The sequence below is a fragment of the Canis lupus genome, chromosome 15 (assembly GCF_048164855.1).
Source record: "Canis lupus baileyi chromosome 15, mCanLup2.hap1, whole genome shotgun sequence".
Taxonomy (NCBI): Eukaryota; Metazoa; Chordata; class Mammalia; order Carnivora; family Canidae; genus Canis; species Canis lupus.
Genome location: NC_132852.1, coordinates 45,789,561 through 45,809,235, shown reverse-complemented (window position 1 = coordinate 45,809,235; position 19,675 = coordinate 45,789,561). Strand labels below are relative to the sequence as shown.

General features: G+C 38.0%; 1 protein-coding gene across 10 annotated transcripts in view; it reads left to right on the top strand.

The window, feature by feature from the left end:
* Positions 1-19,675, top strand: part of GALNT11 (polypeptide N-acetylgalactosaminyltransferase 11) — a 51,413-nt gene that overhangs the window by 29,821 nt on the left and 1,917 nt on the right. For 6 of the 10 annotated variants that reach the window (XM_072776896.1, XM_072776900.1, XM_072776897.1 and 3 more), the window contains 7 exons: positions 427-593; positions 2,801-2,926; positions 6,242-6,491; positions 11,435-11,552; positions 13,090-13,242; positions 15,925-16,143; positions 18,079-18,183. In XM_072776896.1, coding sequence (XP_072632997.1) covers positions 427-593; positions 2,801-2,926; positions 6,242-6,491; positions 11,435-11,552; positions 13,090-13,242; positions 15,925-16,143; positions 18,079-18,183 — 1,138 coding nt within the window. Of the gene's footprint in view, positions 1-426; positions 594-2,800; positions 2,927-5,071; positions 5,174-6,241; positions 6,492-11,434; positions 11,553-13,089; positions 13,243-15,924; positions 16,144-18,078; positions 18,184-19,675 lie in introns of those variants that run through there. The other 4 variants (XR_012007809.1, XM_072776902.1, XR_012007808.1 and 1 more) reach the window with 4 other exon arrangements.

The window sequence follows — 19,675 nt, the reverse complement described above, 5'->3', positions numbered from 1 at the left end:
TTCTCAAATATTTTTCTATTACTGGGCAAGAAATGACATTTTCAAATACAAAGTTTTATATCTCTGTTCCTTTTGAATGTTCGTTGAAAGGTGAAGCTGAACATTGGCTTATGAATACTGCATTAAAAGCTATTAGTGGTTTCATACAAATAACACAGGTTTTATGTAACCTCTACCAAAAAATTTTAAAAAGTCATTTTTTAAAATATTGATCTAAAAATAAGCAGATAGCAGGTATTGGAGAGAGAAATTATTGTAAAACTCTTGAGTATGACACCAGAGTGTATTCTTAAATGCTTTTTAAGAAATTTTTGTTATAATGCAGTAAAGAGTCTGAACAAGAGGCAGTTTAAATGTTTAGTGAATGATGATCTAAAACATTTGAGCCTTTTAAGATGTTGCATTTTGCCATATGTGTCTTCACAGATGTAGAGACAAGTCTTTCCCTGCAGACCTGCCAGCCGCTAGTGTTGTTATCTGTTTCTACAACGAAGCCTTGTCTGCCTTGCTCCGTACTGTGCACAGTGTTCTAGACCGCACGCCAGCCCAGCTCCTTCATGAAATCATCCTTGTGGATGATGACAGTGACTTTGGTAAGGGATGTCATAGTTGATATTGTGGGATCTGGACTGTTGATCACGGTAGAATTAGTATCAACAGAGCTGACTATTCACATGTATGGTGGGTAGGACACTGGTCCACAGCAGTGGAGTCAGCGGCAAGTACTAACCTGTTTGTTGATTAGAGATAGGTTTGAGGAAACAGCATTATCTTTGTAATCTTTTTATAGACTGCTATTTGAATTTGGCCCCTGAAATTTTTCCTCTGGCTTACCTTTTTTAAAAAATTCTTTTATTTCAAAACAACTATAGATTAGTAACAGTGAGTTACAAAAGAGGTCCCACGATCCCTTCACCCAGTTTCCTCCATTGGTATATCTAACATAGTTACAGTGCAATATCAAAACCAGGAACTTGACATCAGTACAGTCTTTGTGTACAGTTCTGTGTCATGTTATCCTGTGTGTACATTCCTGTAACCACACAAATCTGACTCGTGCTACCTTTTCATATTCACATCTACCTCCCTGACCCACTCCCTCCCTGATCCCCTGCAAATTCTGTCTCTGTGATTTTGTTTCTTTCTCTGTGATTTTGTCATTTTAAGAATGGTTACATAAATAGAATCCTAATATGTGACCTTTTGACACTAGCTTTTTCTCTCAGTGTAACGCCTTGGGCTTATATTTCTCTGATAGGTCTGTTATACCGACTATCTCCAGATAAAAGTGGATTGCATTGTGATAGCCCTTAGATGATCTCTGAATGCCAGTGTTTTATGATTCAGTACATATGTTATACACTTTTAAAAAATTTATTATTGAAGTATAATGACATACAGCATTATATTTGTTTTAGTTGTACAGCATATTGTTTCAGCAGTTCTGTACGTTACTTAGTGCTTACCACATCTGTCACCATACTGTTTTACCACGATTTTATTGAACTATATACCCTCTGCTATACTTTTTCATCTCTGTGACTTGTTTTTATAACTGGAAATTTGTACTTCTTTCTTCGATTCAGCATGGACTTCCTGAGAACAGTTTCACATACATATAGGACGGAAGGCTCTTTATTTATGCTGCTTATTCAGCTCGCAGCTACCTTGAAAGATAGGTGGTATCCTCATTTTATGAAGGAGGAAATATTAAATAATTTGCTTGAGGTCTCATAGCTGTTAAGTGGTAGAGTTGAAATTAGACCCCTGGTCCACATAGCTCTAAGCCTTCTGCTCTTTTCATTAAGGCAAGGTGCAGAAGTACATTAATGAATTGTATGCATGATACATTGTATGCCAGTTACATATTTTCCATTACTCAAGACTTTATTAGCATCTCTTATCAACAACAGAATTAGTCTACCAGTTAAATATATAAAGCAAGAAAATGTACCCTGAGCTCAATGGGAACAGAATGCTTAAATCTTGGCAAGTACTGAAATAACACAAAAGAAAATTTAGAAGGGTTAATAGAAAACAAAACTTAATTTCAAAAATGAATGATTGAAAAACCAAGATTGTGAGTCTGGATAAAGTAAAAGATTGACCAAGTACTAACTTGTAGAATTTATGGTGTTGAAATTTTTAAAATCTATTTGTTTTTCAGTTTGTAGCTGTTTAAAATTGAAAATTCACAATAACTTAACCATGGTTTATTTACTAACAATGAGAAGAATTATATCCTCTTTGTAGTTATGAAATTTAAAGTTAAACAAACTAGAATTTATAAAAAAAATAATTCAGTGCCCTTGGAAGGTGCTACATTATAAAAGGACATATTTACTGTTGTTACTGTATAATTCTTGGTAGGGGCAATAGAAGTTGTTTCAATTATTCTGAAACAGAGTCATAATAAATTACTTTGAAACAAAAGACAAACTTCATTTTTTTTTGGTTTTAAATCTGATTTTATATGCAGTCAACTGAACATTCACTGAAGATACTCATTTCAAACATACTTTATGCAAAAGCATTGTGCTAGTTGCTGTGGAAATATGAGTAAGTCTGTAAGGTTAGTATTTTTCTTGGCTAGTGTTTCAACTCTTACTCTTGATTTCTTTGCTTTTTCTTCCTTCAAGATAAGCTACAATATTTTTTAAAAAATAATAAAACAGAAGATTCTATAATATTTACTTGATAATTTGTTGTTGCAAGTACCAGATAGAATCTTGGAGTAGCTATAAAAAAAAGTCTTTGTATATATCTCCTGTGGTTTTATTATGGGACTCTTTGTTTTCAGATGATTTGAAAGGAGAACTAGAGGAGTATGTCCAAAAATACCTCCCTGGAAAAATTAAAGTAATAAGAAACATAAAGCGTGAGGGATTGATTCGAGGAAGGATGATTGGAGCAGCCCACGCAACAGGTATAACTTCTACTACCCTTCTCAGTGGGTGTTGAGTGATGAAGGCTTTGTCCTTGGAGCCTTTCCTGATTGTACAGCGATTTGTGAAAAGCGATGTCTTAAATAGGCATTGTCAGCAGGAGAGATGAGGCTTGTTCACTTTGGGAAGTTTCTTCAAAACTCCAACCCTGTTGTCCCAAAACACAGACTCCCAAGAAGGTGAGCTTTAGAGTCCAAGGTGATCTGTTTTCATAGTGGCCCTTACTGCGAATTACTACTCCTCACATAGGTTTGTATCTTGTTTACTTATGTAAGGAGATGAGAAAAACACAATGTAACTGAACTTCTATAATTTTTAAAGTTTTTAATTAAATTTTTTTAAAAGATTTATTTATTTGAGAGTGTGCTAGCTAGCGTGCAAGGGGAAGAGACAGAGGGAGAAGGGAGATAGAAAATCTCCAGCAGACTTCACACTGAGCATGGAGCCTGACGCGCAGGGCTCAATTCCACAACTCTGAGATCAGGACCTGAGCTGAAATCAAGAGTCAGATGGACCCTCAAACAGCTGAGCCAGGTGCTCAGCTATACAGGTGCCCCTATAATTTTTTTAATACAAAATCTAAAATATGTGTACCTAAACTCTTTGATTTGAATTATGCAAATAATTCTTAAGGACAGATACATACCCCTACCTGGTGATAATGCATCATGAGTTTTGTTGGATAAATGGACATCATATTGAAAATTGATTTACAGGTGCACCTGGTTGGCTCAGTGAGTGGTGACTCTTGATCTCTGGGGTTGTAAGTTCAAGCCCCACACTGGGTGTGGAGATTACTTTAAAAATCTTTAAAAATAAATAAAACTAAAAATTAAAATTGATATATAAAACTATAAAGGTACTTTCTTTAAAATTCTCTCTCAATCCTTCTGAGTCCATGAAAGGTAAAGTCTCCATTACTAATATATCTTTAAAACATTTTCAGCATGTACTCATCTCCCCTTTTAAAAAGAAAGAGTAGATACCAAATTTAGTCTTCTGCAGAAAATATGTCTGATCAGTCCTCAGTTACATTACATTGAATCCACTGTGTTTTTTTTTTTTAAGATTTTATTTGTTTATTCATGAGACACAGAGAGAGACAGACAGACAGACAGATAGGCAGAGGGAGAAGCAGGCCCATGCAGGGAGCCTGACATGGGGCTTGATCCCAGGTCTCCAAGATCAGGCCCTGAGCTGTAGGCGGCACTAAACCACTGAGCCACCCGGGCTGCCTGTATTTCTTTTTTATGGTTACTTCTGTAAGGTTAGTGATCCTGATTTTCACATATGATCTTGATAAAATTTTCCTTTTAAAATAAATTTATTTAGGTTAAATGAGTCAGTTTTAAAATATTAGGTATATAATATTGCAGGTAGTGTATGAATACAGCAAAAACAATTATGAAGGTAATTTGAGAATTCTAGAAGTTGGGGCAGGGGCTCAGAGTGACATTTCCCACCTTCCCTGTGTGCCCCTTGCATCAAGATGGCCAACACAAGGGTTTATGGTGGCTGGCACTGCTCTCTCTACTACCCCTCCTGTATACCTGTTATCCTTCTTGCTGAGTATAGTTGAGACTTTATTTTTTAGACTTTCTTCCCCCTTTCTCTTAAACCACAGTGAACTGAAGTAATTCACAAGCATCCAGTTTACAGTCATATGTAGAAGGAATTCAAGGCTTATGATTTTTTTCTTTAAAATTCTAGTCAAATAAGTACTTAATGATTTGGCTGATTTGAGATAAAATTGTGGGAAATGGCAAGATTATGCCATTACAATACATTATTACCGAAAGTTTATGTTTTTCAGATAACAGCAGTTATTTATTTAGTTTTTTTCTTTATGGTCTGTTGGTCCTTGTTCAGATATAGTTTAGAGTCTGTCAGAAGTAAGCCGGTTTTGGGAAAGTCAGTCTCAGGCTCAGCATAACCAGGCGTAATCTTACGTCATTTAGTTAAGTCAGAAAAAGTAACATTTTTAGAATTAAGAAAAGCTATGAATACATTTTCTCTTCAAAGGAACTTTGATTTAATTGGCTTCACATTGACTAGTTACAGGCTGGGCATTTTGCCTTTCTGTTATAAAGGACAGCTGGTAAGCTGTATGCTTTTTACATCCTCAGAGGTCATTTACGGGCATTGAGCTTACCTAATTGTCATCATGGAGAACTTTCTTGCCTGATGTATTTCTGCTATCCTGTTGAAGTAGGATGCTTCTTATTAAAGTAGGTGCTTTTAAGGAATTCATATAAAATCTATATTGATGCATTTTATGGATAAACCTTTAGAATAATAATAATGCTACTTGATAAGATTCTAAGTTTCTCAGTTACTAAGAATAACCATGAAGTTATTAAAGAAATTTGGAATTGTCAAAGAAACCTGCACTCCTCCTCACATTTATCAAAAGGGATTAAAAATGCAGGATAAAATCATTAATGATTTTTATTTTACTGGCTAGAAGAAAAGATATCCCATTGGCTCATGAGAACTGCTATAGCCAACCGGGTTGGAGAATTAGGAAGGAAAAGTGGAAGATACAAGAAGAAATGAGCAATGTCACAGTTGCATAGTGACTTCAGAAGAGAAGGGAACCCATGTCACAGACATGGTGAAAGCAGTACATGCTTCTCTCACTCCTGAAAGAATTGCTGTGTTGTGGCAATGATCAATAATATGGTCATGTTTCTGAGTCACCAGTGAAAACAATTATGTTCTCTAGCCTCTGTTTACAAGGCAAGGAAATCTATCCTAAGTTTAGATTTTTTTTTTTTTAAGTGAGGAGGGAGGGGCAGAGGGAGAAGATGAGACTCTCGAGCCGACTCCCTGCTGAGCACAGAGCCTGACTCAGATTCCCAACCCTGAGATCAGATGACCTGAGCTGAAACCCAAGAGTCAGACACAATTTGTTGCACTACCCAGGTGCCCCTAAATTTAGAAATGTTATGATTGCAGTAAGTGTAATAAAAATATCTATATACAAGTGGCTGCTGTCTTTGTACCATACTCCATACCTTTCTGTCCAAAGAACAGAATTATTCCTGTGAGACTTTTAATCTTTTCACTGAGGAGAATCAGAATTTATTTGCACATGTTCCTCAATTGTAGCAGTATGCTTGAAGCAGAATTCCTGGCTAAGTAACCTCTTCTCTTCCTGACTGGTGATTAGAGTAGTGGTTTAATTGTTGGGCTGGAAGGGTGGCACATGTAAACACATCATCTGATTGAACTGGCAGCCCTACCTCAATTGAGTGCTGTGACGCTCTCAGGTCCTCTGTTGTTTGTCTCCTCAGGAGAAGTCCTCGTGTTCCTGGACAGCCACTGTGAAGTAAATGTGATGTGGCTGCAGCCCTTGCTGGCCGCCATCCAGGAGGACCAGCAGACCGTGGTGTGCCCTGTCATTGATATCATCAGTGCAGACACGCTCGCGTACAGCTCGTCCCCTGTCGTGCGGGGAGGTTTCAACTGGGGGCTACACTTCAAGTGGGATCTCGTTCCCCTTTCTGAGCTGGGAGGACCAGAAGGAGCTACTGCACCAATAAAGTGAGATTTCTCCTTGATTTGAAAAAAGTACTTCCTATCGAAGTACTTGCAAAAGAGAAAAATATTTAAAGAGAATCCCTTCTTTGCAAGGAGAGAAGTATTGGCTTAATTTGTCCATTAGAAATTCTTGAATGCTTTTTTAAAAAATAATATTTATTTATTCATAAGAGACACACAGAGAGGGAGGCAGAGACATAGGCAGAGGGAGAAGCAGGGTTCATGCAGGGAGCCCGATGTGGAACTCGATCCTGGGTCTCCAGGATCACGCCCCACACTGAAGGCAGGCGCTAAACTGCTGAGCCAACCAGGCGTCCCTTGAGTGCTTATTGAATTTTATATGCTGTGCCAACTCCTAAGGAAAGATTTGTGAATTAGGAATTATTCATGTTCTCAAGGATTTATCACTTAGGAAGGCAGGCAGATACAAACAGTATCCTGGGATAATTGTTGTGTAGGATATGGTAGGAGTGCCCCATGCACTGTGGTTTTTTTTTTTTTTTTTTATGTTGATTATCATGGTTTATTGGATTTGCCATTTACTTGCCTTCAGCCCTTTGCTAGTATGAGTGATGCCTGAAGAATATTTGCTAAATAAGCCTTTTCTATGATTAGGATTTTTAGGATGGATTTCTGCTAGTACAGTTACAAGTCACAGTGTAGGAGTTACTCTCATTTGTATTCTCATTATTACAAATCTGTTTATGTGGTTTTTTTAAAATTTTTCATGTGGATTTCAGAGAGCTTTGTATTTCCTCTTTTTTTTTTTAACATTCTTGGACCTACAGTTCTTTTTTTTAACTTGTGAAAAAAATAACATAAAAAGTGCACTTACATATATATGTATTATGCACACAATTTAAGTAATGGTTATAATATGAACACCTGTGCAGCTACCACCCCAGTCAAGACACAGCACCTAGATGCCTTCTGTATGCCTGTTCTGGTCACAGCCCCTGCCCCTAGAGCTATCGTTACCCTGATCCAGTGGTCGTTTCCTCACCTTCTTATAGTTTCACCCTCTCTCTATGTTTATCTAAACAATATAGTTTAGTTTTTGCCTGTTCTTGGACTTCATATAAAATGAAGCTATGGGACTCATTATCATTTTGTCTTCTTTTACTCAACATTGCTTAAAAAAATTCATCTATGTTACAGTGTATGGCTCTGCTTCATACAGCAATGAAAGAGGATCATGTTCTATTACTAAATCAGAACTTATTTATCTAGCTTACTGTTGGTGGGGAGGTTGGGTGGTTTTCGGTTGTCTCTCTTTACTGTTGCACAGATGGTGCTGTTAGCAGCACTGTTATCCACAGCTTTACAAGAGGGACTGCCCAGTTGTAGGGCGTGCCTCTCTTTACCTTTAGGAGATTGGTTTTCCCAGCACCTGAGGTGGCTCCACAGCTGACCTGCGGGGACTTGCCAGCTCCCTCTTATCTGACCCACATTGGAGGGGGCCAGTTCCAGGGGCCTGATGTAGTCTGCTGGGAGCGAGGCCATCTTCCGCACGCTTGGGCTTTGTGTGAGAGTCTGTTGCAGTTCCTGCTAAGTTCAGTATGTGAAGCTGAGTAGATCACAACCCACCCTCCCCTCTCTCAGGAAAGGCGGGCTGCATCTGGAGGACTGTCTATCTATGCTTCTGGTCTCTGCAGCCACACATCCTGTGATAGGAGGCAGACAGCAGCCACTCCATTTCGTCCTCTTGGACTGTCCCTGGTGCTCTTTGTGGGAAGGTAAAGACGGTACCCAGGCTGCTGCTCGTTCTTAGTGTTAGTGCTCTTGCTGGGCATTGGTTTCTTTGTTTAATACTTTTAATAAACAAAACTTTGGATGAGGAGTGGCTGACACTCTGCTCCCTGTTCTCAGTCCTTCTCCCCAGAGGTTAATTCTTAGCACTTTTTACTTTGGGTCTTCTGTTCATTGCTTTCACTCTAGATGACGAACGTATTCCTCTTCTCAATGTCAAACTGACTTTAGGTCCTTTCCGTGGGAAAAGTGAAGATTTTGCTCTTTTATGTCACTGCCTCTGCTCTCTGGCCTGGCGGGGTAGTGCTGGTGTTTGTGTTACAGTATCACCTCCCTTCGGCACTTGGAGAAAGCTGCCCTTGGGCTGTGACAGCGCTGTGGGATGCCATGGGACACTCCTCCTTATGTTGCCCCTTCTGATGCTTTTCCTCACTTTCCTCTAGTTTTTCTGTGAGCTCTCTGACTTTTATGATATCAGGGTTGATAACTTAAGTTGGATGTTTAGATTTTTAAATTTTTCATCCTTTTTCCTTTCCTAATATATAAACTTTCTTCTAATCATGCCTTTAGCTGCATGCCATAAATTACATTATGTTTTATTATTTATTTTAAAATGTTTTCATAGTGACAGCTTCTCTGTCTGACCCATAAGTTATTTAGCAGTACATTTATTATTTTTCAGACATCTGAGGATTTTACAATTACATATTCCTAGCTTAATTTTTTGTGGTCAAAAAATATTCTGTATGATTTTAAATCTTTGAAAATTGGTGAGATTTGCTTTATGGTCAAGCACAGGATAATTTTTTTAAGTGTTCCTGTGTGCCTGGAAAATCTGTATTTTCTGTGGTTGTTAAAAATGGGATTCCATTTCACTTCAGTCAGGTTTATTGTATTATTCAGATACTCCATATTTTTATTAATGCTTTAACAAAATTTGTGGAAGTGTAGTTGACATGTAGTATTATATTAGTTTCAAGTGCACAGCATAGCAATTCAGTTCTGTACATTACACAGTATATACCGTGATGGTTGTAGTTACACTTTTATTATTTTTTAATTTCCACATTCTATCACTTATTAAATATGGTATATTAAAGTTTCCCACTACAATTGTGTATTTGTTTCTCCTTGTAGTTCTTTATATATTTTCTTTGTACGTTTTGAGGCTGTCTTCTGTCGTCATAGATATATGAAAATTTGGAATTACTAAATTATTAAATCTTGTGAATTAAATCATTCTAGATTTTCAGAATAGTAAAACTTTTGCATTAGTGACATTAATATGGTTGTCTAGCTTTGTCTTAATATTTTCATTGTATAGCTTTCCTTTTGTTGTCAGCCTCTTATATTTAGCCGTGTCCCTAGCAAGGAGTATGTAGTTGCTTTTGTATTATGATTTGTTGTTAACCAGTGTGAAAAATTTCCTTTTAATTTAATTACATTGAATATTGTATTTTGTGCTTATGATAACAGTGGTACTATTTGCATTCTGTCCTTTGTTCTTTTTTCCCCCTCCTCTCTTGCTTTCTTTTGCTCTTGAGTTTGGATTTTTTTATTTTTCTGTTCCCAACTGCCAGCCCATTATTAGATGTTTTGTGTTCTTAAGACTGTTCTTGTAGTGATTTCCCTACAGAATACAACATTGCATCCTTGACTTACCAAAGTGCAACATAATTTGGTACTCCAGACAATGCAGGGATCTGAAGATGTTCATTCTCCAGTCCATCTCCCCTCAGATTATATTGAGGTGTGTGTGTGGTAACTCTACTGTAGACAGTTTTTTATGTGGCCTAATTATTATTCATTTAGGTTTACCCACATGTTTTCCCTTTTATGTTACTTTTTATTTTTTCCACATCTGCAAACTTCCATCTAGGATTATTTTCATTCTAACTGAAGAAGACATTTTAAATGTATTTCCTTTGGCTGGACCTTCCAGTGATTACTTCTCTCCGGCTTTTTGTAAAATTATAAAATTTCACTATTTCTTTGAAGTATAATTTTACTTGGTACCCGTTTCTGGGTTGGTAGGTAGATTCTCAGGACTTTGAAGGTTATTCGAGAACCATTGGGCTCTACTGTTTGTGGTGAGAAGCCAACAAGTCTTATTTTTGAAGGCAGCCTCTCTCATTGGCTGCTTTAATTCCTTCTTTGTCAGAGGTTTTTTTCCGATACGCATAAGTTTGGTTTCTTTTTTGATCATATCTATTTACCTGCCAAATTCTGCATCTTGTCTTTTATCCTTGCATATATTGAGCAGTTATTTTAAAGTCTCTGCCCAATAACTATATTATGTAAACCTCTTGTTTATTTGTTTTTTTTCATGTGATTTATCTTCCTGATTGCCTGATTGTTTGTTTGCTTATTTACTTTTGTTTGGTGGCAGACACTGTCATGAAAAATTAGGGAAATATATTCTTACCTGAGATGGTGTTTTCTTCCTACAGAGAGGTTTTGCTTCACTTCTAGCAGACAGCTTGGGACGCTAGAATCCACCATCACCTTAACTCAGTTTCAGGAAGTGAGACAGTTTCATGGAAACTGAGCTTGTGTCTCTTTGAGGGCCAGTCTTCATATTCTCTCACTAACAGTTTCTCCGTCTTGGCAATATTGACATTTTTGAGCCAGATACTTCTCTGTTTTGTGTGCTCTCTTGTGCATTTTAGAATATGTAGTAGCATGCCTGGCTTCAGCCCATCAGTTGCTAGTAGAACCCTGCCCCTGCTCCCCCCCACCCAATTGCTGTGACAGCTAAAAATGTTTCCGAACATGAATGAAATATTTGGGGACAAAAATCATCATATTTGAGAGCTACTAGTTTTAGGTCAGAATTTGTCTGGTCTCCCCTTGGCAGGCTGTAGAATCCAAGTTTTTATCCCAGTTGGTCTGTGAGACTGTCCAAAGGCATTAATTCATATCAGGTGTATGTCTAATAACGGTGTTATAATTTAAGAAGTACTTTTGATGCTTAGAAAAGTAGCCTTCATTTGGCAGATGTCTAGTATGTCATTGGCAGTCTAGAAAATTCAGTTATGTGGCCCAGCTCATTCCCTGATATTAGGTAAAATATATTTCATAACAGTTAATCTGGTTTTTATTAGTGATGTTCCAAAGGTGCGCTGAATTTTTTTAAAAACAAAGACAGTAGATAACTGGCTGTATAGAATTGATACAGTAATTGTTTCCTTTTCTAGGTCTCCTACAATGGCTGGAGGATTGTTTGCCATGAACAGACACTATTTCAATGAACTTGGACAGTATGACAGTGGCATGGATATCTGGGGAGGAGAAAATTTAGAAATATCATTTCGGGTAATTTTTTCATGTTTAATTAGTTCTGTGTAGTAGAATATAATTTTCATCTACAATCTCATATTTTCTATAAATTCTCTTTATTTTTGTTAATAAATTGTCCTTAATGGATGCTACTTCATCGTGATCTATGATGTGGATAATTATCCATCAAAGTGTGGAAAGTATTTAAGCAGGCTTATTTTATAAGAATTTTAAAAAGGGGAGGTTGTAGTGAACGGTTGGTTATAATTTCAGATGTCTAAATATGCATTTAAACTAGAGTTTGGTTCTTTGTCAGTTTATTAATCTTATTTGCTAACCCTAGACATATATTTAGGGTGATCGGATTTCCTTGATTGCTCAAGACCATCCTTGTTCACACCTGTTCTCCCAGGAAAATTATTAACAGCTACCCATTCCACTTTCAGAAGTAGCTAGCAGAATCCTTTAATATACACAAGTCCCTCAACCTTAGGAAGAAATTAATCTCTCATAATCCATCCTCCTCTCCAGCTGCTAAAGTTGGAAAGCCAGTGGTATGGGTGGGGTCTGGGACTCGGAACTATGGGGTGGAAGACAGTCTTTGTAAAGGGCAGAACGAGACCAAGGGAGAGAACTCAGACTTCTCCACAGTAGCAGATGTCCTCACTAGCCATCCCCCAGCTCCTGGGCTTCACAGTGGAACTCCATCCACCAGTACCACTGTACCACTGTACCACTGTGCATGTGTTCTGTATTTTTGCAATGTATTGACCAAAATGTTTTTAAAAAGGTAATTTTTCCTACATAACCTTTAGAATTTTAAAGTTGAAAGAAATAATAGATATCATTAGTTCAGTCTTATTTTGAACATAAGGTAATGGAGTCCTACAAAAACTAAAATAACCATATAAAGTAACCCAAATGGCCAAAGGCAAAAATTTAGACCAGAACAAAGATCATTTGTCTCTTAATCTAGAGTTACTCTGTATATTTCATTATTTCTGTATATAAAAATGTTATAAGAAAGTACCAGGGCATCTGGGTGGCTCAGTAGTTGAGTGTCTGCCTTTGGGTGAGGTCATGATCCCAGGCTCCTAAGATCGAGTCCCACATTGGGCTTCCCCAGGGAGCCTGCTTCTCCCTCTGCCTATGTCTCTGCCTCTCTCTCTCTCTCTCTCTCTCTCTCTCTCGAATAAATAAATAAATAAGTAAATTTTTTAAAAAAGAAAGTACCAGTAAACTGAAATTTAAGGACCAGCCAGTAAGCATTCTTTGTCCCTAAGTCCTGAGGTTCAAATTCCTTGATCTGTTAAAACAGCAAAGTACATAGTAAGTGTGATTTTAGACCTGAGGTAAAAAGAATATTCTATTGTTTTAGAATTTAATTTCTTTTTAATCGTAGAGATCTGTTTTTTTAAGGTACCCTTTGACTTTCTTGTATTTGCTAGTTACATAAAACATCTTGCAAAGTGTCATAAATACCTATTTAAGAAGATTAATTTCATGAAAATGTATACATTGATTTCATAGCAATGCAAGGTAACTATTAATACATATTTTTGCTCCTGACCAGATTTGGATGTGTGGAGGTAAACTCTTCATCATCCCTTGCTCTAGAGTTGGACACATTTTCCGAAAAAGACGACCATATGGTTCTCCTGAAGGCCAGGACACCATGACACACAACTCCTTGAGGCTGGCACATGTTTGGTTGGATGAATATAAGGTGAGAGTAAGTTACTCTGTTGGAAGGGTTAGCTAGGCTGTTGCTCCTTTGTGGATGGCTCTGGCACACTTCTGTTGGGATGACGTATACTTCAGGCCATCTCTTTCTATGTTTCTTTTTCCTGTCGTTTTTGTTGTGACCCTTCTTTGAGTTTTCCAAGTGGTCACTCTATAAAAGGAAATACAGCCAATATCAGAAGACATCCTTTCTCCCTTCAGTGTCTTTGTTCCTCTGACTCCCAGAGAACGTGGCTCCTTTTCTTTGCTCCTTGGGCTTTGCTGGGTCCCAGTCCCACTACTTCCACTGTTTGCCTCTGTGTATGTAGTATTCCTTCCCATTTTCTCTTCTGCACATAACTTTTGGTATTTCCTTTGCAACATCTTTATTGAGGTCTAATTCACAAAGCATTTTATCAGCCCCAAAAAGAAACTCTATATCCTTCGACCATCACCCCCTCATCTCCCGCAGCCCTAGACAACCACTGATCTACTTCCTGACTCTCTAGATTTGCCTATTCTGGACATTTCCTACAAATGGAGTCCTATAACACATGGTCTTTTGTTACCATTTTAGTAATAAATAAGCATGATGTTTTCAGGTTCATCCATATTGTGCCATTTAGTATTATTTCATTCTTTTTTTATTGCCAAATAATATTCCATTGTGTGAATTGCACATTTTATCCATTCATGAGTTATGAAAATGCTGCTGTGAACATTTGTGTACAATTAATTTATGTACAATTAATTTTTTTAAATGAACATTTGAGTGTGTACTGTATACCAAGCTCTGAGGTTTTGGGAGATGCAGAGATGAATGGAAATGCACAGTGACGACCCCTCCCCCCCCAATGCAGTAAATGGGAGTGGAGGTATGTGCCATGTGCTGTGGGCATAACGAGAACAGAGCAGATCACTGCTTGGGGAGTAGAAGTAGGGGCTCATGGTCATGCTTCTGCCACACTGCATGTCTCTTCCCTTGCTCTCCATGTTCCTCAGCTTTGAGTCACATTATCTCACAGCAGCTCTCAAAAAGTGGTTCATAGGCCCATGTAAATCCTGGCTCCCCTTTTAGGAGGTTTGCCAGGTCAAAGCTGATTTCACAGTCCAGTTAATACAGTATTAGCCATTTTCACCATGTTGACTTTGCACTGATGCTGCAAAAGCAGTTTGAGTAATAGAAATAGTTGCGTTAAATCTCAGTGTGCTCAGAATGCTGTGAAACGCTTGAATCAGTCTACCAAAAGTACTTTTCATTTACACCGAAAGAAATACAGTGCTTGTTTTAGGAGAAAACGTGCGCAGTTGAGTTGTGAGATAAACTGGTCACTTTTCTCCAAAGAACACTTTTTATGTAAAAGAATGACTCACAAAGCATGGTTATTTATATTTGGATATTTGGCAGATATTCTCAAAAGTGAACCAACTGAGCCCTCTCTCTTCCGCTGATAACATTTGTTTCAGGTGGAAAACTTGTATCCATTCCTTTGAGTTTGATGACTTCCAGTACTTAGGGGCTTTTCTGATGAGATTAGGAATATTTATGAATATAATTTTTGATATTACAGAGTGAAATTTGTCAATATTTGGAACTTCACAACCCAGTGGAGCAGTATTTTCCAAATGACTAATCATGGGTGGTATTCAAATCGTGGATAGGTAAAAGATCCATTCAAAGAGCAAGATAGAGCAGTAGAGTTTAATGCAATGGTACAAAAAGCTCAATCATATGATTTAAAGGTTAGCTACAATGTGGAATATGAAATTTTACTGTTTTGGTAAAATACCAAAAAAGGGGGGCACCTAGGTTCCTCAGTTGGTTAAGCGTCTATCTTCAGCTCAGGTCATGATCTCAGAGTCCTGGAATTGAGCCCGACATTGGGCTCCCTGCTCACCAAGGAAGGAGTCTGCTTCTCCCTCTTCCTCTGCTGTTCCCCCTCCTTGTGCTTGCTCACTCGCTCTCCTGTCAAATAAATAACAAAATCTTTTTTTAAAAAATAAAAAAATAGCCATAATTCTCTGAAACTGCTATTAAAGTATTCCTTCCTAAAAGTATTCCTTCCATTTTAAACTATATTTTTTCACACTCTTATTTTTAAGAATATATTTAACCAAACAACGTATAGTAACAGGTTTAATGCAGAAATGAGAATTCAGCTGACTTCTTTGTAGCCAGACATTGAAAAGATTTGTAAAATTGTAAAGCATATCATATCCTCACTAAATTTTTTATTGTTCAAAGCATGTTTATGTTAATAGGTAATGAGTTATTTTTAATGAATTAACAAAGTTTTAACTTTTCATATGGTATGTAAAGTATGTACCAGTGGATACAACTCACAGGAACAGACGCTCCTTGGAGTCTTCAGTAATCTTTAAGATTAGAGAGTCCTGATGGAGTCAGAGAACTGCTACCCTCATGTAGCCTGCTTCATTAATTCTGAGATGTTTTTACATTTTGCCATTTTTGAAATTGCGATGTATTTAAGATGTCTTAGTGTCAGTGATGGACCTAATTGCGTGAAAACTTTATGTTGACATTTTTTGGCAACATCAAGACAACACTGGCATGAAAAATATTTTTGCTGATCCATTTTTTTCAGTTAAATCTTAGGTTATAATTGATAATCCTCATTTTAAAAAAGCTATGCTCTTGTTTTTCATTTCTCTTTTTAAAATTCAGGAGCAGTATTTTTCCTTAAGACCTGATCTGAGGACCAAAAGCTATGGAAATATCAGTGAGCGTGTTGAATTGAGGAAGAAATTGGGTTGTAAATCATTTAAATGGTACCTGGATAATATCTACCCAGAGATGCAGATATCTGGGCCCAACGCCAAACCCCAGCAGCCCATTTTTATCAATAGAGGGCCAAAACGCCCCAAAATCCTTCAGCGTGGAAGGGTAAGAAAGTAAACTCATCCAAGTGCTTCATTAAAAGTTGTATGATATAATAAATGACATTTTAGACTCACAGTATTCTTTTAGTGATAGACTTTAGCTTGCTTCCATTATATTCTTTTGGTGGGAGCTTCCTCCACTCAGGTAGTAAGACCTTCGAAATGTTAGTATCTTCACTGTTAATATTAACATTCTTCACCTGCCAGCAGTAAACAGCACATGACTTCTGTAAGTTACGTGCTGGGTTTCAAGAAGGTGGATGTAAATGTGAATAGACCAATAAAGGTACTATAAGTGAGTATAAAACTCATTTTAAAAGACCAGTCCCCCCCAAATTTTTTTTTTTTTAATTAAAAGGAAAAAAAAAAGGCCAGTTCCAAAAGGAAGACAAAAAGAGAAATGGGGGTGCTTTCTGCTGTTGAGGCCAAAGCTCTGGGAACAACTCCAGAGAGCAAGTGAAAGATCTGAGCTGCACAGAAAACCCATGACCAGCCACATTTCTGTAGATGTTCCCTTTTGTTTCTGAAGGAATTTCTTCACTGGTCTATAAATCTTAAGGGTCTAGCCATAAAAACCATACCTTTTTCCTGAATCACTTCTTAGAATTTGCTTTCTGAAAGTATAGATGTTCTGATTGATGCTGTTTTCTGTACTAAGAAGGTGGTGCTCCTTAGGATCTTTCATGATGCTAAGTGTTCCTTCAGTGGCTAAAGCAAGCCTAGAACTTTCCCCTTCTTGTCCTCTTGATGAGATTAAAAACAAAGTCAAAGTGTTTTCTTTTTAAGTAAAAATGCGTACCAGGGTTTGTCCATATAGTTGAAGTCCTTTACATTATTCTTGCCTCGCATGTCTAAGCTCCTTTAACACTAACATTAATATTTTACCCAGGGATCCCTGGGTGGCGCAGTGGTTTAGCGCCTGCCTTTGGCCCAGGGCGTGATCCTGGAGACCCGGGATCGAATCCCACGTCGGGCTCCTGGTGCATGGAGCCTGCTTCTCCCTCTGCCTGTGTCTCTGCCTCTCTCTCTCTCTCTGTGTGTGACTATCATAAATAAATAAAAATTAAAAAAAATATTTTACCCAAACTAGATACTCTGTTGCATTTCTGGGTCTCACCTTTGCCATTTCTTTTTCTTTCTTTTTTTTTTTTTTTTTTTTTTAAGATTTTTATTTATTGGGATCCCTGGGTAGCTCAGCGGTTTAGCGCCTGCCTTTGGCCCAGGGTGTGATCCTGGAGTCCCGGGATCGAGTCCCATGTCAGGCTCCCAGCATAGAGCCTGCTTCTCCCTCCTCCTGTGTCTCTGCCTCTCTCTCTCTCTATGTCTATCATGAATAAATTTTTAAAAGTTTATAAAAAATAAAGATTTTTATTTATTTATGAGGGACACACAGAGAGAGGCAGAGACACAGGCAGAGGGAGAAGCAGGCTCCATGCAGGGAGCCTGACCTGACATGGGACTCAATCCTGGGTCTCCAGGATCAGGCCCTGGGCTGAAGGCGGTGCTAAACCGCTGAGCCACCCGAGCTGCCCACCGTTGCAATTTCTAATCTGTGTTTATCTCAGTTTAGCACGTGCATCACATTTGGTTATGCACTGTCTGGTTTGTACCTTTTTTTTTATTTCCTCAATTTCCTTTTAAGGCTCTTTAGGCCAGAGATGTTTTAGTTTCTTTCCTGCTCTGTAGCAGATTAGTAAACCTATATCTTTAGGTAGAATTTCTACTTGACATTGCTTGCATATATTGTTAAAATTGCCTGTAACCTTGAAGTCTATTGTGATACCCTTATGTACTGAAGCTAGAATTTAGGAATAAAATGCTTATATTTTTATGACCTTTGATATTCAGAGCTTGGAATAGTATTTTCACATTTCATCTAAAACCACTTTATCTAACATTCTAAGATGTCTTCTGAGAAGAGCATTCTCTCATTTTACAGCTCTATCACCTCCAGACTAACAAGTGTCTGGTGGCCCAGGGCCGCCCAAGTCAGAAAGGAGGCCTGGTGGTGCTTAAAGCGTGTGACTACAGTGACCCAACTCAGGTGAGTGATGCCTCTGGGCTCAGCCAGTCCTGGGAAAGTGTCCTTCAGTGAAGGGAACTTGCTGGCGGTCCCGAAGGAGGAGGGCAGAGAAGACTGAAGATTTTAATCGCACTTTCCTTAGATGATATGGGTTAAGTTGGAAAAGACTTTAGAGCTCATGTAATACAACTATTTTGGTCTCCTTTGTATATTTTTTCCTACCTTTGCTCAATGTTTGTAACTGCAAAGTACAAATAATGCTCCTAACAATGAATCAAAAGCTCATTGAAGGTTAGAAGTGGCAAAGGAAGTTTAGTGTCCCTCTGGGCAAGAATATTAATGCTACAGTAGATAAGGTAGTATCTTTTGTAGAGTTTTCTCTAAAATCAAATTTCTCTGAGTCTTAGTCCATCGGAAGAAACTACAACAAAATAATAGGTTCATTTCATTCGCATAATGTTTGTATTCTCATAACCTTTTCAGTGGTGTTAAAGTAGACCTAAAAATAAGCCAAAAACTTGCATGAGTTTGGAACTGTAATTTGAGACTACTTGTATCTGATAACAGTAGTCTAACCTCCTAGGTGTAGAACCTCAAGCCTGTAGAACCTCAGTGCTAAGTACATCACAGGGAGGTAATTTTCATTTCCATTTGAGTGGTGGAGATTGTGTCACTCAAGACTAAAAATGATGGGTAGCCTGTGTCCTCTGAAATTTCATAGAAGAAATTTTATTTATTTTTATTTAAAGATTTATTTATTTAAATAAATTTATTTTTTTTTAAAGATTTATTTATTCATTCAGAGAGAGCGAGAGAGAGGCAGAGACACAGGCAGAGGGAGAAGCAGGCTCCACAAAAAAAAAAAAAAAAAAAAGAAGAAGCAGGCTCCACACAGGAAGCCCGATGTGGGACTCGATCCTGGGTCTCCAGGATCACACCCCGGGCTGCAGGCGGCGCTAAACTGCTGCGCCACTGGGGCTGCCCGAAGACTTTTTGTTTCTAGCAGAGCTTGCACAGTATGGAAGGTGTTGTCCACACTGGAAAACAGGATTTAAAAGGGGTCTTGTGCTGTGTCTGGGTATGAGAGGTGTCATACCCAGGTGTCTGGAAGGGTCCTGGGCACTGGGGTGTTCAATTGTAATGATGCTTCAGTGGCTTATGTCACAACGGGATGAGGTCACTGAGATTTCTTCCAGAAAATGGAAGAGATTTGAGGAGATGGAATTACATTCTCCTGTTTCTACTGTGTTGGGATCATGCAGACTTGTCCTGATGGTGGTAGCCACATGTGGCTCCCATGTTGGACAACACAGGTTATAAAATATTAGCATCGTTGTAGAAAATTCTATTCATAGAACTCTTCATGTTAATGGAGACAGCACACATACATTTTGGGCCTGGAGGTAAAAATACTAAAGAGTAAAATAATTCAGAAACAAAATTTAGTGATGGTACCAATTGGAGAGTAAGCTCTTCATTGCACTTGTCCTGCTCAGCCGATGTTAGGCCACAG